Here is a 22,081-nt window from a genome sequence, read left to right as displayed (position 1 = left end):
GATCTAAGCTGCTCTCATTGCAATGCTCTGAATAAACAAATCCAAGGGCAGCAAATTGAGTAATCAATTCAGAGCTGCGCCGGATATGGTGCTCATGGCACCGGTGATATCCAGATACACAGTTCTTTGCAGTGTGGCTAGTTTACTGCGAAAACTCTTCTGTTTCACCTTAACCCACCACACTACGGATGTATAGGCGAACATCGGCCTAATGATAGCAACATATATCCACATTACTACCTGAGGCCTAAGTCCCCACGTCAAGGCAAAGGTCCGCCTACACAGCCCATAAGCTGTCAGAGCTCTTTCATTTTTACCTCTACATGTTTGTTCCAAAGAAACTTCTTGTCTAGGATAACTCCGAGATATTCCACTTCTTCGGAGAGTTGAAGGGTTGTACCCCTCATCACTGAAAGGCAAAGACCATTCAGTCTCCTCCTTATTGTAAATAATACCATTGTGGTTTTATTTAGATTTACTGTAAGTTCACGCCTGAGACAACAACTGTCAACCAAATCAACGGCGTCCAATAGCCACCACAACCACGTCATCCGCATAAACTTGAACAGGTATTGGCAGATTTTTGCAGTTCGCATAATAGTGAGTTTATTAGCATACTCCACAGAAGTGGCGATAGCACACTTCCTTGAGGGCAGCCTTTGGTCGCTTCCGTTATTAAGTAGCGATCAACACCTACTTCAGCACACAACAATCTCTGCGTTAGCATAGCGTAGATCCGCTTTACTAGAGTTTCGTCAACACCATGCTCTCTGCCCGCAACACAGAGCTTTTGGAGGGGCGCACAGTCAAAAGCCCCTTCAATGTCCACGAACACTCCCATCACGTACTCACCCTTCAGAGTTGCATCCTCTATCTGTGAAACTGAAGAATGAGGAGGAGATTCGCAGGACTTTCCACGTTGGTAAGCATGTTGATTTTTACTTAGGGGGTGCGACTTCAGCACATTCTCGCGAATGTGGCGCTCAACCAGTCTCTCCAGACATTTCAGCGAACATGATGTTAGGCTGATTTGCCTGAAGTTCTTTGGATTAGAATAGTCATCTTTCTCAGCCTTTGGTATGAAGACTACCTTCGCCTTCTGCCAAGAGGAAGGCACGTAGCCCAGAGCAGGACATCCTCGAAAAATATTTCTTAGAAGTGGCTCTATGTGCTCTATACCATGCTTTAGTATTGCTGGGTAGATGCCATCCATACCAGGTGCTTTGAAGTGTCCAAATGATAGTATAGCAGCTCTCGCTTTTTCATTGGTAACAACCGCTCTTGCAGTGTCCCAATTCCCCTTGCAACACCTTTTTGTTGAAGGGTTTGCAGAAACCGCCAATTCACTTCTTCCCACTTCTGAGACCTGTTCTCCCGGGTGGTGTACTTCCTGGAGAGTCTGTATAGACTTAACCCCGGATTCCGTGAAAGTACCATCCGGTTTCCTAATAGAGTCCAACTTAGCGGACTCATCCTTATTAAGGACTCTGCACAGCAGCCTTTACATGACTCAAATAGTCTCTCCAGACATGATGTGAAACCAACTTGTCTGAATTTCTTCCGGGTTTGAGTAGTTATCCCTCCTAGGTTTTGTATGAAAACTATCCTTATCTTCTGCTTGTGTAAAGTTAACCGAAAAATGATAAAAGTGTCATAGCTTCCTTTAGGATAACGTGCCCCCACGACCTCGACACCATCACCCAATCCTAATTTTGGCTGCAGGCGGTTTTCATTAAACCCTCCCAGAGGAAGCAATGAAAAGGAAACGTCCATGCCTCCCACCTACCTCGCCGTCCAACATAGACTCTTATCTACTCTTTTATCAAAATGTGAGAGCTATAAGAACCAATTTATCTGGTGGTTAGAGTATTGGGTTGTCATAGCAGAAGGTCGCGGTTCAAATCTCGCTGGTGGCAGAAGGATTTGTTATCGTCACTAGATGTCGAGTTCCAGTCAACTCAACTGTCAATGAGTACCTGAATCAAATCAGGGTTATAATCTGGGGCGAACGCAATGTTGCCAACACTGCCTCCTACAGTGCATCGTTACGGCCTTGAATGAAGTGCTGATCCAATACGGATTGTTGTGCCAACGATTATTATTATATTTATGCTGTCTCAGCCCTTCTCGACGAATACTTCGATAAATTATCAGATATCCGAACTACGGTTTTACCCTCTCTCCTTTTCATTATTTGTGGCGAGTTTTTTCTCCCACCTGACCCAACGCTTCTGGCCTTCCACCAGTCACTAATAACTCCTCCAACCCTTCTTTTCTCTTGTGCACCTTTATGAATGCATGTGCTGCGCTTTAGTTCAACCTCACAGGAAATCACTTCGATCGCGCTCATGATCTTATCTTTTCCAACTTGCCTGTATGTTGCTTTTCCCCATTTTCAGCTGCTCTTACTTATGTGGCGCCTGATGTTCGTCATCCTCCTCTTGAAGTCGATTCGCAAATGGCTCGTATTGACTGCCCTGCTGTGCGCTAGCATGCAATGTCAAATGTTCGAAAGACCACTTTTGAAGGTTTTAATTCACACAATGGCGACCTTTAACTGCGATCTCATCCTCACTCTTTTATCCTGTGATGAAGCCCATTCTCGTTAATCTGCTTCTTTGTTGCGCCCTTCTTGTTCCAGGTCCCTATTCACTTATCCCTTTTGGGTCAGTACTGAAATCCATAAGACTTCTTAGTCATGCATATCTTCATCAGTTGCGAGCTTTAATAACCTCGCTGATAAGTCTAGAAAGCAGTATCTGGGAAATTCAAGTCCTTTTGGTCTCCCATCAGCCAGAACCGCAATCGAGCCCAGCCTTCTTGAATTTTCATTGAATTTACGGGATCCTTCCCTGACAAACCGCCATTATCGTGTGACTTCCTTCGTGGTTACTTTTCATGTGTGTATCACTCCTCTTCTACTTCGTCCATCCTCCTTCGACTTAGTGCGGCCTGCCCCGCATCTCCTGTAAAACCTCACCTCATCAATTCCTTAGTCGTAGTTACCGTATTAGTAACCTTGATGCCAAAGTTAAACCCGTTCCTTACAATCATGTAATGTTTTTTGTGTCAGCCGCAACCAGGCAACCACGATTTGGTGCTCAAAGCAGGGAGGAGCACCATAGCTCTGACCAAGTGCGGTAGTAAAAAGTGGATCACAGGCGAGCAGCTAAATAGATTTTCTTTGGCTTCCCGTACAGTGTAGACGTTATAAAAATGACATTAGCGGTCTTTTTAGGAGAAGTTTATAAGCTATCGACCTTCCGTATTTCAAGGAAAAACCCGGAAAATATACTTGAACAGCAACAACAGACCCTGCTATAGTTCAGGTGGAAAATGACTGATTTATTCATAGGTCCTCGGTTTTATCTACAATTCCTAAGTCTTTACGTAGCTAATTCCTCATCTGGCTAAATTCCTATTCTTACTGTATAAGCAACTACGGCAAGCAAGCATTTCTGCAGTATATTTTTACTTTTTTAGTTTGTGGGCTCACCACGTGAAAATTTTGAAACTATAAACGGTATCGCGGATCTCTGGAATGCTCGCCCTAATTCGATAGAGAATTCCAGCCATATAAGCTTGAAATTTTGGGGCTAAGCAAAGTAAGATGATCCCTATAGCGTAATGTGCTTTTATACCTTGGAAAACCAAGTGTTAGCAGACGCGAATCCGGTGTTAGCCTCTTAACCTCGGAGCCGGTTTCTGACAGACTTCTGACTACAAGCTACACCATATACTATAGAGGCCATCCAGTAAACCGTGTGCTCAAACTTACTTTTGCCCGGAGCGGTCGTTGCGCCGTTAATGATGATGGATAAATTTAGGAGTGGTCTCCCGATACGCTAATATAAGAGGCGCTGACATCGGCTTCGTGGAAGCGGAACGATGAACGGCAGGGGTTGACGGCTCGATTGACTGTTGCATGAGTGAGGTGTGAAATATCTTTCAAGGCAATCTAACTTTTCATGTGCCATTAGTTCCTTGCATACATTGTATTCTGAACACGCCTGGAGTAACTTTCGCTATACTGTCACAACCGACCGCATCTGACAGAGAATTTGTGCTTGGTTTGTTCAGAATTTCAACTACGGATATTTCATTCCGGATGGCTTAGTTTCGGAGGACTTGTTGGATTTCATTTTTCACTGGTCTGCTACTATAACAAGTGCTATTTGAATCGGCGTTAGCAATATCCTATCTCAATAAGTTTAGGTTCAAATTCTCCAAAACTCGGCAGAAATTTCAATCTCACTGCCACGTGTCGTAATAGCTCAGTGAGTTACCTTCAATAAAAAGTTCTTGAATTTTCCTCACCTATCCCAGGTATGTTTTGGTGGTCTACACCCATAGGTTGCAGCTACTCATCTCTACTCTTTCTACAAGCGGTCCTTGCATCAGTTTTGGTTTATTAGCATCAGTGAGTTCACTTTATTTTCACCAGCGACATCAACGGCCTATCCGGTCTAGGTTTAACAGTCCGAAGAACTGGAGGTGTCCTAGTCTGGATGCAGAATTTCTGATATAAAAAATTTGCCAATATACACAGTCGGAACTCCAGACACCCTGGTTTTGCATCGAGGTCCAGGCAGGGTCTCCCTCGTCTTCTTTTTTACCATAGATATTGATTTTATTGGCAGACGATCGTGGTATCGCTCATAGAGGGCGCCAAAAATTCTTGGGAGGATTCTTCTCTCGAACGCGCCAAAGAGTTCGCATTTATGTTTTTTTTTTTTGCTAAGTATCCAGGTTTCGGAGGAATACATAAAGGCTGGCCCCATCCTGTACAGGAAGAGCTTTGACCCTATAGTGACATTTTGTAAGCTGAAATAGGTCCTGTTGGCAGCCAACAGCCATCATCATCGCTGGTATCGGTTGTGATTTTTGACCCTAGATAGGAGAAATTTTCAACGGTCCCAGAGTTATAGTCTCCTATCTTCATTGATCTTGTTTGACCAGCGCGATTCGATGTTGTTCGTTCTTCGGTTTTTGGTGCTGACGTTGTCACCATGTACTTATTTTAATGTGCAGTCCAAGATCCTGCGCCGCCTGCTCGATCTGGATGAAGGTAGACTGTACATCTCGGGTTCCTCTTCCCAAAATGACAATATCGTCAGCGTAGGCCAGCAGATGGGTGGGCTTGCAGAGGATGGGTACCTCCCGCATTTACATCTATATCGCGATTCACTTTCTACCAGGCCAGGCTGGAAAGGACGCATGATAAGGCATCCCTTCGTCTTAGACCGATGTTGATGTTGAATGTGGGTGATGTTGCTGCTTTTCTCTGGGCTCGCACTTTGCTCAGGGCCAGCCTAGTAATTCTTACCATCATTTCGTCTGAATTCCAAATTCTTTCATGGCCTTGTACAGTTTTACCTTGGCTATGCTATCATAGCCGGTCTTGAAGTCAATGGAAAGATGGTTTAACTGATGTCTATACTCCAACAGTTTTTCCATCGCTTGCCGCACAGAGAAAATCTGATCTGTTGCTGATTTGCCTGGAGTGAAGCCTCTTTGGTAGAGGCCAATGATGTTGTGGGCGTATGGGGCTATCCGGCCTAGCAAGATAGCGGAGAATATCTTATAGATGGTACTCAGCAACGTAATACCTCTATATTTGTTGCACTGTGTGATATCTCCCTTTTTATGTATGAAACAGATAATACCTCGTTGCCAGTCGTCAGGCATTCAGTCGCTGTCCCACGCCTTGAACATCAGTTGATGAACCATTTGCTGTAGTTGGTCGCCTCCATATTTAACCAATTCGGCTGTAATTCCATCGTCCCCTGGCGACTTATGGTTTTCAAGCCAGTAGATTGCACGGACTGTTTCTTCTATGCTTGGTGGTGGCAGCATTCGTCCGTCGTCTTCAGTTGACGGGACCTCCAACTTGCAGATATTCTGGTTGTTGAGCAGTCCATCAAAATACTCAACCCATCGTTCCTATATACCCATTCTTTTGGAAATCAGATTCTCGGCGTGATGAATATTGGGGTGTATAAGGCTTCATCCTGCTGACTTGTTGGTAAAACTTCCGCGCCTGGTGCGGTTTCTCCCTCTCTTTTTCGAGTTCACAGACTTGTTGGTTCTCCCAGGCTTTCTTCTTCCGTCTGTGAAGTCGCTTCTCCGTTCCACGCAGTTCTTGGTAGGTCTCTGCGCGTGGATGCGTTCTTTGAGGATGCAACATTACTCGGTATGCAGCGTTCTTCCGTTTCGTTGCTAGCTTATGTTCATTGTCAAACCAGCCGTTCCGAGTTTATTTTATCTTGAAATAAAGATTCTGAGAGGTTCATCAAATAGCAAATGAATTCTTTTCCTTCTTTCTTTGTCCATTTTTTCCATGAACGATTTGGACCTCTCGCTTTCTGGTTCTAAACAACTTTTGTGTCCAAGTTGGTCAAAGGTTTTCAAAATTCATATCAGAGCTGTAACCATACAGGCCATGCATTGGTTCTGCTACTAGCGAAGGGGCATCCGAAAGTCGAAAAAGTCGTATCCGTGGCTGATTTTCCAGCTAGTGCAAAGCTGTGACACGAGCGCTATTTACGAATTCAAGCGCCATACACGACATTTCCGCTGACACCAAAATAGATCGCTTATACGTCGTCCCTTATCAGGAATTTAGCGGTTCGAAATCAGCTTCATCAGCTTCTTAAGAAGTTCAAGTCAACCAGACTCTGAAGCCTTTGTTTTGGATTCATTGAAATAATTTATTTTTACCACTCGTTTTCTACGCTACCATGTACCTGTTTGCTGTCCATTAAGATTTCTATCAATATCCCTTCCTCCTTCCTTCAGCTACCAATATGCGCATGTACCAGCTGGGACCAAACGTAAAAACCACGTTTCATAATGACACCATTTATGAGCCTCAATAATGAGTCCCGTGAACAAACTTCAACCCCGCACAGCTCACTTATAAAGCCACTCCCACCCCTTTAATAAAATTTACGAAGAAATAAAAATAAAATAAAAGGAATCTCGTTTCACACATGGCATGCTTTCTTAATGTTTTATGTGCTGCTAGGCGAATTGTAAGGAACACGTATGGCACCTACAACTCCGCACTGGAAGGCGAGCACCTCACTGAATTTTTTATAATGGAAGATGGGATCGGAGGAATCAAACCACCTCAGTTCATATGCTCAGTTCATATGCCACGAATGAAGTTGAGATGAGCCGTACGGAGTGGGGGATTACTTTTATTTGAATCAAAATCAATAAGGAAGCGTAATAATCGTGAACCGATAATACGCTTGGTTCATTGCCCAGGGATTTCGCGAAACATACTCGTCACGTGTGTTTGAAACAAAAGCAGTTTGAACATGTGCTCGAAACTCCAATATGGCACTGTTACCCAAGGCTCCGCTAGCACTGGCACTTGAACAAGAGGACATGATGAGTACAATTCAGGGAGCACGGTGCGACGGCCGGAAACTAAGTTTACACATCGTTGAGCAGATCCCTGAACGTAAGGAGTCCGACACGTAATGCTCAATGCTCAACTTTCAAAACTCAGGTGTGGTTGCGGCAAAAGTCGGTTTCCATTTCTTCCTTGCGAAGGAACTCACCTGGACGGATGGCCGGTCTCCTTCTCTTTGGTTTTGCACTTCGTAAGATCTACCTTTCCGGTGTAATTCTTATTACCATTAACCCTTCATTTACAATTTACACTCTGCATTGCTACACAGAGCGGGTGTATCTCCCTCGCTCGTCAGCGCCTGGCGATACCCCCGAGCAGACACTGTTACGTTTGTGGTTATGGCATGTCATGGCTCTTCTCGTTCAGATTCTACATGTGCTTTGTTAGCGTCGTATATGCTGGACACGACCAGTCCGAGGACGATTTATATCGATCCGAGGGAAGCCACGTATCTTTTCGGACGGGAAGTGGCTTTAAGATGACCTCTTTGATGTCACGTTCCAGGATGCGGTTAACTTTAAGGAAATTATATCGCAACGGGAAGAGGCTAAAATTCCCTACATTGACGATGAGCACTTTTTATCAATTATTAATGAAGTTTATTCTGAATCCCAGATCGTTTAGAGGAAAACGTGCTTTAAGGAAATCAATAGATGCGGAGTCCCTCCGGACACATCGTAGCAAGATAGTCAAGTATGCAAAAAGTAAAGGTTGAAGAAACCACGCAGAAAACGTGAAGAACAAATACCAAAATGCTACCTCAAAGGGCCAAAGGAGTTAGAAGTGGAGCTGCTCCTCGTCGGTGGGGCTTCACTGTACATATGTCTTGAGCGCGGGAGAGTATCGAATTGTAAAATTGTATCACGTTTACAATATGTACTTACACCCCTAAATTGTCTTGGGCACGTGAGTGAAAGTGTACTCCTCACATTCGTGGCATTATGTAAAATATTTCTGGCACGGAATACAAATAAGGTGCCAAATTAGATTCTTGCTTGTTCTTATCCGCGATGATATGTGGTTTAAACCGGAGTTATCGAGGTGAGAGCAGAGAACAGCAATTTGTTTCCAGCATCTAAGATGTTCTGGGGACAACTCAGACCGCAACTTCGCCTGATTGACGAGGTATCTATCCTGCTTAGCATACAGCTGTCACTTTAATCCGCATATTAGATAATAAATATCTCAGATGGTATTCGAAACGCAATGCCCAAATGTTACGTGATGGACAGTGCTCTAATAAATGCTAACGGGCAAGGCTTCTTCAACTCGAATCCTTGCTCTTTTCGACCTTTATGAGTACTTTGTTAAAATTCAGGATTGGTAGCTCCAATTGCAGAAAGGCGCAAGGGTTGCTGGAGAGAAATGTGTGGGGGAGTTCTGTATCTATTCTACTGTACATTCCTCGACACGTTAACAGATTATAAATTTTTAACTGAAAGCAATAAGATTTCAGAGCGTGGTTGGTAGGGATGCTTCTAACCCCAATATGGTGGCCGCATATGCTCGTGTAGTTGCCGTATAACTAATGTTATTGAGAAACCGCAGCGCATACGAATCGGGATGGGTGTTCAATATTTTCCGTTTGATTAAAAATGCGCATGAACTCAATGTGAATTACAATGGGATCCTGGGTGCAGGCAAAACTTATTGTCTATGTACGGAGAAATTAGCTATCGTTAATATCAGCCATGAGAAATTGGAGTACGTACAGATGCTTTAAGAGTGCTTTCTGATTGTATTAGGTTGTTGCAAATGAAATGGCCATTTTTATACTAAAATTTGAAACGGCTGTAAAGCTTACAAAAATTTATTTATTTAATCAAAATAGATGCCAGTCGATTCAAAACACTTCTCCCAGCGAGATTCAAGAGCATTTATGCCAGTTTCGTAGAAGTCCAACTGTCGGGTGTTGATAAATTCGTCGAAGGCAATTTTGACAGCCTCTTCGTTCCTAAATTGCTTTTCCGCCAAAAAATGATCCAAATGCTTAAAAAAGTGGTAGTCGGTTGGTGAAGAGTCCGGTGAATGTGGTGGATGAGGCAGAGTCTCATACTGTACTTCGTTCAACTTATGAACCGTTGTTATGGAAACATGAGGTCGCGCATTGTCGTGAAGGAGTATCACGTCACCTCTATTGACCAATCTCGGCCGTTGAATACTTAATTTTTGGTGCATTTCCTCGAGTTGGGCACAGTATTTCTGTGCATTTATCGTTTCTCCAGGTGCCAAAAAAAATAGTGGATGACTCCAGCTGTATCCACCAAAGAGTCACCAATACCTTCTTCGGATGGAGGCTCGGTTTCAGCATATGCTTCGGTGGGTCATCAGCATCTAGCCATTGTGCTGATCGGCGACGATTGTCGTATAATATTCACCTTTTATCACATGTCACTATTCTGTCCAAAAGGGGGTCGGTTCTGTTGCGGGTGAGTAGAGAACTGCAAATTTCCATTCGAAGTGCCATGTTTTGCTCCGTAAGGGCATGCGGAATCCATTTGTCGAGCTTTTTCACCTTTCCAAGTTGTTGCAATTGCCGGGAAACTGTCGAATAGTGTACGCTCAGTTTCTCTGCAATGTCCCTCACAGACTGACGTGTGTCTGATTCGACTAGCAAATGCAGCTCGTCGTTGTCAATCGATGGTCCTGGATTTCCACGTGGCTCACTTTGAAGGTTTACGTCGCCTGACCGGAATTTTTGGAACCACCCCCGTGTGGTTCGTTCGGTTACCGTATCAGCTCCAAATGCGCTGTTAATGTTCTTGGTCGCTTCCGCCGCTTTATGACCGAGTTTGAACTCATACAAAAAAAGTATACGTTCTTGGCTCTTTTCCATCCTATCGGGGAGGAAATAAATATAAGTATGTAAGTCAACTATTTGTGTGCCTTAGTTGAAACCTTTCGTGATGCCTTATTACTGACTAATGCACCTTGCATTAGTCAGCAATAAGGCAATAGTAGTTCTAATCTAACCTATTAGTAAAGCAAATAGTTTATATTGAGGAAAAGTGGGAAAACTCCCTCTCCCCATTGTTCGTTTCCAGTGCAATTCAAGAAATAAGACTGTTTCTTGTTGTTCAAGATTAGGCAGATACGATCTCCTGACTGACTTTGCAATGAGGTTGGGGATGACGCTGATTATATCATTTTCCTTGGGAGGTGGCATGGAATTCGTCAACAACTTTATTCAAACACAGGGGAACTCTCTCCAGAAAGCATTGTCGGGGAAAAACAAAGGAGTGCTGACAGGTGGAGCTGTGCCGGACATTACATTTGGATTCCCGTTGTTGCAAGGAAGATGAAGCTCGACCGATGGAGAGACCGGATGGCAGGAGGCTCCTTGAACTAACAGTCTCCTTCCTCCTTTCCCCTCCAGTTAGTGAAAGGAAGTCTCTGGCTTGAAGGCACCCCAAGACTGGAGAGCGGAAGGGCTAGTGAGTAATATGATGAAAGGTTCCGGGAGTGCATTGCATTCACCGACTTTACCCCCCAAAAAAAATTTACAAGAATTGTTGAATTGGGCTTTGCTATTCAATATTGAGATATTGGTGTACTGAATTACTGAGGTTCCCACAATATGCTCAATCTGGACTTGTATGCAGCTGATATTTGAAAACTTGATTTGTATATTGGGTTTCACGATATTTTTCTGAAGTCCGAAATGATGGGTCTAAAGATGGATTTTGCTGGAAGAGGAGCAGCAATGTAGGATCTTCTCCCCAATAAGGAAGAATTCCACTATCCTAGGTAGAATCGTTAAATTAATAAGCTTAAGGCTTAATAAGTCATTTGTATTAAAAAACCCTGATTTATTGCAAACAGGGCAGAGTACCGAACCCTATGGTCTTCATCTTCTTTTTCTTCAGCCTTTGTCTCGTTCACAGGCGGGGTCGGCTCGTCGTGATCGGTTTGCCATTTGGCTCTATCAAATGCCTGATCTAGGTGCAATCTCAAGGCTTTTAAATCCCCATCCAGCGTATCAAGCAACCGTTGTTTCGGCCTGCCTTTTGGTCGTTTACTATTCACTTCGGCTTCGACTACCATATTTGTTACGTCCACCGTGGAGTATGCGCGACAAAACGCATCCTGTTCCAACACGCCATTGCCGCTTTCAACGACGGATAATAGTCTGTCATAGATAAGTCTCTCTATCATCTTCTTCTTTGAATCCAACAGGTCTCTATAAGGTTGGTTGGGCCTGGGAAGTAACACCAACTTTTGCTTTTTCAACTGAGCAAGGAATATTCCTCCTTTAAATCATATCGAAGCACCCCGGAAGTGTTCGTGAAAAGATCCAGCCTAATCTTCGCCTCCAGCTTCAAAGCTCGATTAAATTCTATCAGAAATTGGGCTTTATTGTCACCAATCCTACTGCATATTTTCCACAGTACCTGCTCGAAAACTGTTGAATTGGACCAGCCTTCCGCCGGCCTCGTGGTGACGAAAGAGAGTAGCAACAATTTTTTTCACAAGAGGTAGAAAAATCACCTCCGGTGATCTTTGTCGTCTACTCATTACCATCCTGTAAGAGCGGCTTCAAGGGTTTATGTCGGCATCTACGCATGACTATTTGAAGCAATTTCTATTGCTTTTTCGGATGACCACTTTTAGATAGCTTCGCATTTTTTTGTAGACTTCCTTTAGATGGTCGTTACCGAGTTTTCCCTTAAAACTTTAGTAAAGTCTCCTTGATCGGAAATATATAGTTCGCATTGTTGCAGTTTCTTTGTTTCAACCCAGTTTGCTTGCTGGGGAGCAGTTGCCTTTTGGGGATATTCATTCATTGCGTGATCTGTGTGACTTTTTCTATAACCGTATCAATCAAGGATATGTCAAGTCCTCAGAATGGATTCTTGTGCTACCCCCAAAGTGGCCTCTATCCTCGGACCCGCTAACTTCTCATAGAACAGGGCGCGGTTCTTCAGATTATCATTGAACATCCGTAAAAGACACCTTGGCTCGTGGGAAGTATTGTCTAGTGTGCCTAGAATATCTTGCTATCTTATGGGAATACAGGCATTTCTGATATCAAGCGTTAGTTGGAGCATCATCCATCGAGCTCAGCGGTTCGAGGATCCGCACCGATGACTTGCAGGGCAACAACCACTGGGGATCTTCCTCTGGCCTAAAACCTAAACAGGGGATAAATCTCCGGTAGCATGTATCGCTCCACAAGTCCACTTCTGTTAAGCTACTTTTCGACCGTGTCAAGCATACGAAATGGTTAATCGGCAAACGGCATTCCACCTTCCATCGCGAAGGAAAAGTGTTCCCTTTCAGGCAAGCGTTTAATCCGCCGAGCAGTAGGTCTGGCCGATGTTGGATCACCAGCTTGTATACTTTTGTTGAAATACCATTGGATCCTGATGTCTTCATATTTTTCATATAGAGAAATGTGGGCACCTTTCACGCTGCTATCATCAATCCCCTGCAAGATGTGCAGGGAAGGCCTTAAGTCAACAGGGTTTCCGCAGAGCTCCGATTTTCCGGGTTACTAGTTGGTAACCGAGTTCCCACGCGCCCTCATTGACCTCGCCGACAAGGTCCGCCAGCAGCGAGCTTTGCTTCTTTTATTCGCACTGAGGAGTCTCCATTTGGCTAATCTGTACTCTGGCATTGCGGTACATACCTCCACTTGGTCGTTTAGACGTTGTGTCGAGCGGCGGAATTTGTGACACTTCTTCCGAAGCACTGCAGTTACCATCAATATATAAGGTTTACCACGTTTCGATGCCTTTCTAGGCATGGAAGCTCCGTAGGCTGTCGTTATCAGGATCATAACTGAACTTGCGACATGTCAGATGCAACGCCATCACTCTCAGGGAATGCCCACCAGCGCGATCCACCTATTCCAATAGCTTGGAAAAAACTCCCGTGGTTTCCCTTCACTACGTTCCACGCACAGAAAAAGCACTGGGGTAACAGTCGAACGAGTGTTGCGCTAACTATTTTGAACGCGATCTGTTGATGGTCACTGGCCGAGAAGTCTTCAAGAACTTGCCACCCGTTAACCAGCGACACTAGTAATTCCGATGCAATGCTTATTTCGGGAACGCTTCCTTCGTAGCCTGGGCGCCTGAACGTTGAGGTGGGTCTGCTCCTTAAAGCAACAAGTCCTCTTCTCGCCACTATTCCGAGAATTTGTTTCCCTCAAGAGGCGGGACGGGGCATGCTCATTTAAGTCCCTTGGCATTAAGGTCACCCCCGATTGCCCCACCATGCCCAAGATAGGATCTTCTAAAGTATCAAGTCTGCGTCGAAAGCATGTTTCATTTGGTGTTAGGTAGGCCTTCGGCTTTGGGTTAGAACCCTAAGGTGGGTACCGTCCCGAACTAAGATGGTAGTGGTACCTGATATATCGAGGTGGACGGTTCTTGTTTCAGTACTGTTCAGTGATAAGACCTAGATTAGATTTTATTTCCACAACGAACTGCCCTAGCAGCTTACCAGCGGCGGCTGTCGGAACTGGATCATTTTAACCTCCCTAGCTCTTTCCAGTTCTACTCTGAAGACTGATCATCGCCCCGAGTCCGTAGTGTGCTCAACGGTCTCTGCATCTACAACAATATGGGAGAGCAGTCACGTCTCCGGTAGGTTACAAATGTGTGCCCATAATCTAAACATCTATAAAATTTGGTGGGGGCGGCCGGAGCTCGTATCCTACACAGTACCCAACCAATTGTGATATGTGCGTTGTAAGAAGTTTACTCGCATCTTGCTCGCCAGCTTGCACCATAGAAAGTTTTAGCAGAATTCGCAAAGGTTACCTCCTTACCACCTGATGGCCTCTTCTATTTCATTCTTTTATGTCAGGCAGTTAAGATTTTAGAATTGCCAGAGAGCAGAGAGGTTCTAGGCTTGAAACCAAAGTTTTTCTCCCAGTAGCCCCTTGACTGCTTCATAGGAAGTACCTTCCTTTGTTGTTTTCCGATATAATTCGACAAGAGCTCCACCACCCTTACTTTTCCGAATGGAAGACGATTCTGCTCCACTGTTTTCAGGCTTGATCCTTTAACGGATTTCGCAGGAACCCCCTTCGGGTTCGGAGGAACAGTCGACTTCGCTTCCACTAGGCTTATATTTGAAGCCATCTGTTCAGTTTCAGCGGGCAACACGGTCTACTAATACTGGTTCAATGCACACTACCCGACCGGAGTCTTGAGGGGCTGGCTCCTGATACACACCACAACTACCATCTTGTCGGAGCTAGACTCACATCTCCCCAAAAGAGTTTTAGACGACTCTGGGGACAGCGGCAAAAAAGCTCCAACATTGATATCTAATGTTGGTTGAACCTTTGCGTAGGTAACGAGAAACGCGGGGAATTTCCTGGGCGTTTAAAATGGGTAGCGCTTTTGGATTAGCCATCGTAAGCCAAGAATTTTAAGATATTTCATTTCTTATAAATAGAAATGAAAATTTAAAGATATCAGATAAGTACCTGGATTGACAATAGTAGTTGATTATTTTGCTAATTTCGTTCCCTGAAATACTTTAGATTTTGTGAAAGTAACTTATATATTAAGTGAACAACAGTGTTGAGCATCAAAACCATAGTCACTGAAAACAGCGACCAAATGCTACAAGACATGAAAAACAAGCGATCCATGAACTCACCAAACCTAGAAAACAGTCGCCGGTTCCAGCCTGCATATGATAGTGAAATTAGGTAGGAAATCAGCAAAAATAACGTCCCAAAATTCATAATGACACCCTCTAATGGAAACAAGCCGACCGTTAGATGGACATATAATCAAATTTCAATTACCAGCCTATCAGCTACCTACAAATCAGTCTTTCACTGAAATTACGCTTCACAGTAGCTGAAAATTACTTCCCTTGATAATTGCATCATTGGGTCCAATCTGGACAGAAGTGAGGTCTCCCAGAAGACTGGTAGCCTCTTCAGTGGTGACCCTTCAGACGACAACTTCATTACGCACCAGCGGAGAACTCTCCACGTAGCCGGCCAAATTCACCGAAAGTCGCTTGTCCTCATAAAATATACGGAAACTTCTCGTATGTAGAAATAATGACACAAGAGAAGAAAGCAAAAAGATAAAAGAACGGTCATTTGGCAAGAATTTCCTCCCATAATTCTTATTCGTGTGAAAAGTTTATTCCGTTCCAGTCTACTGATTTCTGTGCGGTCCCTTTTAATATTGGGAAAACGTATTATAGGAGGAGGCCGAGGCCCAGAAAAACAAGCCTACACACTTGGGTCCCGGGGCCGGTTCTTTGGACGTTCTTAGGCGGAAGACAATGGCATCATGTGTTTGAGAACAAGAAATAAATAACTTTAAAGAAAGAAACGTTCACCTGAGCGTTCTCTGCTTCTCGCCATTTGTTATTTAGATTAGATCAACGAGGAAAGGTAGGGGCTAGCAAAGGTGAGGTGAGCTCCTCATTACTCACGAAAAAGACACGTTTGGCTTTGCGCCTTTGCTAGTTTATGCTAAACTCAGGTGTGAGTCAGCAACCGCAAACAAAACCCAATTATGGGGTGATTTAATGTGGGAGCTTGCCAACTAGCATGTACGACTATCTGAAACTTGATTGCGAATTTAAAAGATCCCGGACATACTCTATATCCGTTTGCTGCGGGAAATTCACTCTGTTTTCCGTAAATAAAAAGCGCGACCTTAAAAGATTACTTATCAAGAAACTCCTCCATAGAGTAACCCTCCTTAGATATCTAGAGACGACTCAGTCCGCAGCAGATGGAAAACAACGTGGAAACCTTGCATTTTCCCGCCTGAATAGCGCTGCAAGTTTTCCAGATTATATCACTCCCGCCGAAAATTTGTTTGTTTGATTTCTCCTTCCCGAAAATAAACAAAATTTCCCATGATAATTAATTGCATGAAACCGAAACCCAGAACCAACTATGTCAAGGTCTCGCCTCGTTCACTGAATAACAAATTGGAAATTTATAGATGCTCGTCGCGCCAACAGATTGCATCTTTTTCGTTCAAAAGATGGCATTAATCGTCCGTGAGAGGAGTGCGGAGAAGTTTGACGGGAAAAACTTTTTTTGGCTTTCGTCGCTTTTCCCAGACGTCGACGGTCGTTCAGTCCAGTTGTCTAGAATTTCGAGTGTATTCTGATATATGAGTTCTGGTCGTGATGTATTTACTTTTTTTCATTTTCGTTTCAATTCAGTTCGGTTCTGTTTGCCCCAGCGATTTGTTGGTGTCGAAATGGAAGCATTGGCGCAAGTCCAGCTCATAAACACTGGCCAAATTCGCAATTTATAATTTGCCTTTTCGCTCACTTGACTCGTGAAAGCTGCTCCGGCAAACTCGTTCAGATAAGTTTTCCACATTTCCCGGAGGAAGCGACGACGATAGCATTGGAATTGATGAGGTCTCGGAGATGATGCTAATTGCTATTTGTGGCTACCACGTTGTGGAGAGCGGATTGCTGTGTCACAGACCCGGATGTCAGCCAACTCTTCTAAATCTGCTCAAATGGTGACATGTTCTAACGACTTCTTTTCGGTCCCAAATGGGAGGCAGGATGTATTGCTGCAATCTATCCAAATAAAAGCCTCGATGCGAAGCTGGGAGGAGAGCTCATCCGTGGGCACTTACGGCCCTGCTCACATGCATTAGTCCTTCCTGAAAATTTGATAGCTTTCTAAAATGTTCCCGTTCCGCTGGCAATGGAGTAGCCGCGCCAAGACGACTAATCCGTTCCTAAATCTGTCTCTGGGCAGGATATATAGGAAGCTTTAAGACAAATTCGATGTCCACTGATTTGATCCTTTTATCCCGCTGGTAGCTGGCTTCCGTTCATTGCAAGAAACACATTTCTCTGGGATTTTTCTCATAAACAATCTCAATCCGATATATATTATGCCCCTTCAGTACGCCGGGTCCGTTCATCTTACTCGCCTGAATCCTTTCATGGTTCGTGTAATCTATTTAGCTTTTCATATGTATGAAAATGGATTTGGCGTTGCTCAGTCGTGCCTCCTTAGTTGTATTTCCTTTTAAAAGAAAGTTCCATCGTTCTTATCTTTTTCTTTTCCCATTTCAGATCATGAAATATCGGAGCAACGCGACCACAAAGTTTTATTGTCCTGCCCGATCGATTTTAAAGCATGTGGAGAATTGCATTCTGTGAAATGGTTCAAAGGAAACACAAGGATAGCGGTGGTATCGGGTGATGGAGAGGTGGCCACGGTGAAGGATGAATACATGAGCAGGTAAGCGGTGTTTGCTTTAACCCTTTCGGGTCGACTGGGATAGTATGTCCTCGCAACTTTTAAACTGGTGGTTTTTGTCATTTTCAATACGATGCGGTTATGTTGGCGTTCGGGTGTCACACTGTGATGAATCTCACCATATCGGGGAAATATGGTCAGTTAGTTGCTGTAGTTTGCGAAAATACATTCAAAGGAACATTTAGTTTAGTGATCAAGGAATTAACGAAAATGGGATATAACGTCCTAATAGTTTTTTTACGTGGCGCATATAGAACAAGTATATTTTCATCTGCAATTTTGCCAATTTATACGCTCTTTAGATGTCGAAAAGACAATTTTTCGTTAGTTGATGTGATGCTAGCCGCTGCAACTGGTGTACATCTGCACCAAAAATTTGATGTCTGATGCGTCCATAGGCGGAGCACTCACCTAGGAAGTTTCCCTTGGTTTCCGCTTCCCATTACAAGACTGACACGTGTCACCTTGTAGAAATCCTATTCTGATCATATCCCCGCTAATGTGCTTGTTTGACTCTGAGAGGAATTTATCTTTATGCGAATCATGTTTCCACTTTTCAATAGCAGAATTATTAAATGCTATTAGTGCTTGAATTGCTGGTCCCTTCAAAGAAAGAAATCAACCCTCTTTTGCTAAGGTATCTGAATTTTTCATTCCTCACTACAAAACATTGACCAAGTCCCAGCAAGCCTCCCTCCTTCCACCATTTTGAATGTAAATAAAGAGTTCTAAACATTTTTACATTCCTGAACGATTTCTGAAGTGAGGAAGGGCATGTCGGCGCTCTCAAGCTTGATTGGTGAACTCAACAATGAAATTTTTTACTGCAGCTTGCCATGCATTGGCGTCTAAAAGGAGACTTCACGTCATGTAAAACCACCAGTTTACTGATCGATAACCGAAAATTGCAAATCTACTATCTGCCTCAGGCTTGGACGGATAGCACAGCGTACGGCAGGCCAAGATGAGGCAGCCCAAAGATCCGCAGGATACAAAAGAAGGAAAAAGGAACTCTGTCACGAAATCATCTGACAAACAGCGCACTGCTGGCAGGAGGTAGTCAGTGACATTAACAGGGGCCCGTGGGTTATCGAGAATAAGTTGGCTATCAAAAAACTGTTTCTTGAAAACAGTGAAGATGGGAAAAATCGTGCAGGCATTTCCATTTCATCCAAACTGACGTTTTGGATGAGAGTGGGAATAATGATGAATGCCGATTCTTCACTTTAAGGGAACGGGAAGAAAAATAAAAAAACAACGGGACTGGATGGTATTCCCAGCGAAGTGTTGAAACTTGTATCCAAGTCTAAGCCGGGCTTACCCGACGTCCGTACTTGACAGTGAGTGTTTTTCCCTCCTATTGGAAGGTTACGAGGCTTGTGCTGATAAAGTTGGGCAATGCAATCCCGTCTTCCTAGTATGTCGGATACAGCGAGGAAACTGCTCATATAACCAAGACTGGCTGTCGCGAACGTAGTTTTAGAACAAGGATCGCCGCCCAATTAATGCGGTTGAGGAAGTGATTCAAGCGTTAAAGCTAGCTTGTATCGTAGTCGACGAGTAGTGTTCCTTGAGGCGCTTAGCGGAAGACACGCTTTTGATTGAGCGAGGCAGTGCCACCTGCTTGAAGCACTAGAAAATTATTTTCATGTTCCAAGTTACCTTTTGCGAATATTGAGGGTCTACTTGAACAACTCCGCCTTGATTTACGTGACTCAGGAAACTCTGAGTAAAATGAAGGTCACGACGAGGAGACTTAGGCATTTGTCCTAGGTCCGGATCTTTAGAACGCCTTGTAAAATAGTCTCCTACCATTCGAGGTGTATGATGAATCACATCTGTTCGGATGCGCGAAAAATGTTGTGGCATTGGTCACCACGCGTTGAATGTTGAATGTTGATGTAGCGAGTAAGAAGGTGATTGATTTAGCATAGATTCTCCCTAAGTTTTGAAAAAACCGGAGCGGTTGTTCTAACCAAAAGAGGGTTCCCCAGGCTCTCCTGCTTAAGTTGGTGATATCATAGTCTTGCCGAAACCGATGGTAAGTTACCTCGGTGTCATGACAGACAGAAAATGGGCTCCTTCAAGCATATTCGAAACACCGCGGACAAATGAGCAACAAAAATGTATGCGATTTGCCGGCTGATAACCAATGTCGAAGATTCCTTATCTAGTAGGCGTCGTTTGCTGTCTATTGTATCGCCTTGGAGCCAACAGTAGTGGTGATAGCAGAGTTATTTCCACGCTACAGGGTGTAGGTGCATATACCTTCTGAAATGTAATGGAAATAAGGAAGGGAACAACGAATTTCTGATTTACTTACGAGTACTATCTTGGAAGCTTTCAGAAAACCCGCCTCTAGTAGCCATTCCTCCTTTTCCGGAGCATAGATGTTTATACAGTTAGGCCCTCCTTTTTTTTCTGCTGAGGATAGAGACAGCGTCATCATCACCGCTTGTCGGCAGAAAGGTGCTAAGTATCTGCAACACGTGAGGCAAAATAACTTGGATTCCTCTTTTTTTGCTTTTCTTCTCTGCTCGTAGTTGTCAAACTGAAGTCTAGATAAGGATGGTCTGTGACAGTGAGACTTTGTCTAGCACCAGGCAGCCTCTAATCAGCTCGAACAGTTATGACGCACGAACGTTCGGGCGCATCCACTCGCGAGGTCATAATACCAGCTGAAGTGATAAAATTAAATAGTTTCCCTGTTCTAGCATTGCATTACTACTTCCCCAATAAATGTGCCAACCGTTTGAATCAAAACTTGTTTAGGGGTGCTGATGACTTGACTCCGTTATCATAGACTAAGAACCCATAGGCGCTGCCTTGACGTTTTCCTTCTTATCAGTAGCCTATTAGATTTGTTCAGATTCCCGCGCGGGGGATAAAAACCTGCTGCTAATTTAAGTGTCTGCTACGTCAGCGCGGATCTCACCAGGGCTACCTGCTTGTCCCTACTATCCGCTGAACGTTCCATTTCCTTGCGTGGGATTTCTCCGCATATTGGCAAATCTGATGGTACAGCAACGTTTATGTCCTCATTCACAAAGAGTTTAGCCTTCCTTCGCAGAACCTTACGCTTACATTGACAGAAAGCATTCCTATCGGCTTTAGACCAGTTGGCCCACATCACCAGCTTTCGCTTTTTGTATTATAGATATTACTGTGGTCTCCCTTCTAGCTAACTGCAGCCTTGGCACTAGGTACAAGCTTTGTACTGAAGTGGAGAGCATGTCTACCACAGATTTCTCTATGGCGGAGCTTTAATCTGGTGAAGCCTCGAAAATCCGCGCCTCCGTCATGATTTGATTTGAAAATCAAAGATGGTGAACTATTATAGGCTACTCCACCACGACAAGGTGGTGTCTGAGGGGCAACTGGGAAGAACCTATTGATGCTGCCTAGGCCTATTACATCTTTGAGTCATACAGCGTCTAAAGCGTAGATTTGAAGATGCTCGCCGCGAAGGCCCCCTTCCCTTTATCGATAAATGCACGGTGAAATACAAGGCAGATTTCCCATGAAGCATGTATACGAACCCCGTTAAATGTGGAATAAAAGTATGGAAGCGATTTAACTCAAAGGCAGGATACACTTACTCTGAACTATCTTCCGTTCATCGGAAACATGCACGTTTGTCGTTTGATCGCTTGGGACGTTTATACAGCGAACGAATTTGCTGGAAAGCTAAACAGAGTTAAATGCCTACTCACTTTGCCGGTATCGCAGTTGCGCTCTAGATTGATCTCATTCGCCGTTCGCCTTAATGGTCCTAAGAATTCGCAGTTTGACAGTATGGATCATCGTTTTGCTGTCCCGCCGTAACACAAGACCGGCTGAATCAAAGCTTTATATACAGGGTGCGGCAGCATAATTTCCTTTTTTAAAATGCGCGCCACTCAGTTAGTTGATGTCATAGCGGAGCGCTAGTGGTTTCGTTCAAGAGGGGATACTGTAAAGTTTTGTCCCGACACGGTTCAGTCGCCATCATGCGTTGGAATAGTGAGGAGCGTGCCTTTGCCGTTGAGGTTTACTTTTCAAGTGGATGTTCGGTTATTGCAACACAGCGTGCATTTCGGAATCGCAAATCAATTGTTACATGGGTCAATACATTCAGACAAACTGCAAGTGCGACAAAAGGAAGAACTGGAGTCCCTCGGCCCGTTAGATCACCTGAGAACATTGAAGCAGTGAGAGCGTCAATGTTGCTAACAAGAGTCATGACAAACGCCAGAAATCGGTTTACGCAATGTATGGAGAATGGGGGACGTCACATAACAGATTTGATCTTCAAAACAATGTAACATGTACCTACATTATAAAAAATAAATAAATATTTTCCGATGCATACAATAGTTTTTATTGAGTTTGGAAAAAAGGAAGTTATGCTGCCGCACCCTGTAGGCAGTGCAAGGTAAAATGTTTTGTTG

At 44.0% G+C, this 22,081-nt stretch overlaps 1 protein-coding gene across 26 annotated transcripts in view; it reads left to right on the top strand.

The window, feature by feature from the left end:
- The window catches only part of LOC119649806 (hemicentin-1), a 604,512-nt gene that overhangs the window by 467,215 nt on the left and 115,216 nt on the right, over nucleotides 1-22,081 (top strand). For all 26 annotated transcript variants that reach the window (XR_005249199.1, XR_005249198.1, XR_005249196.1 and 23 more), the window contains one exon: nucleotides 17,465-17,633. Coding sequence is in view for 20 of the 26 variants with exons in the window: in XM_038052132.1 (XP_037908060.1) it covers nucleotides 17,465-17,633 (169 nt within the window). In the remaining 6 variants the exon portion in view is untranslated. The remainder of the gene's footprint in view (nucleotides 1-17,464; nucleotides 17,634-22,081) is intronic.

The sequence above is a fragment of the Hermetia illucens genome, chromosome 2 (genome assembly GCF_905115235.1).
Source record: "Hermetia illucens chromosome 2, iHerIll2.2.curated.20191125, whole genome shotgun sequence".
NCBI classification, from domain to species: domain Eukaryota; kingdom Metazoa; phylum Arthropoda; class Insecta; order Diptera; family Stratiomyidae; genus Hermetia; species Hermetia illucens.
The sequence above is the reverse complement of the archived record's forward strand: the minus strand, read 5'-3'. Positions and strand labels throughout refer to the sequence as shown.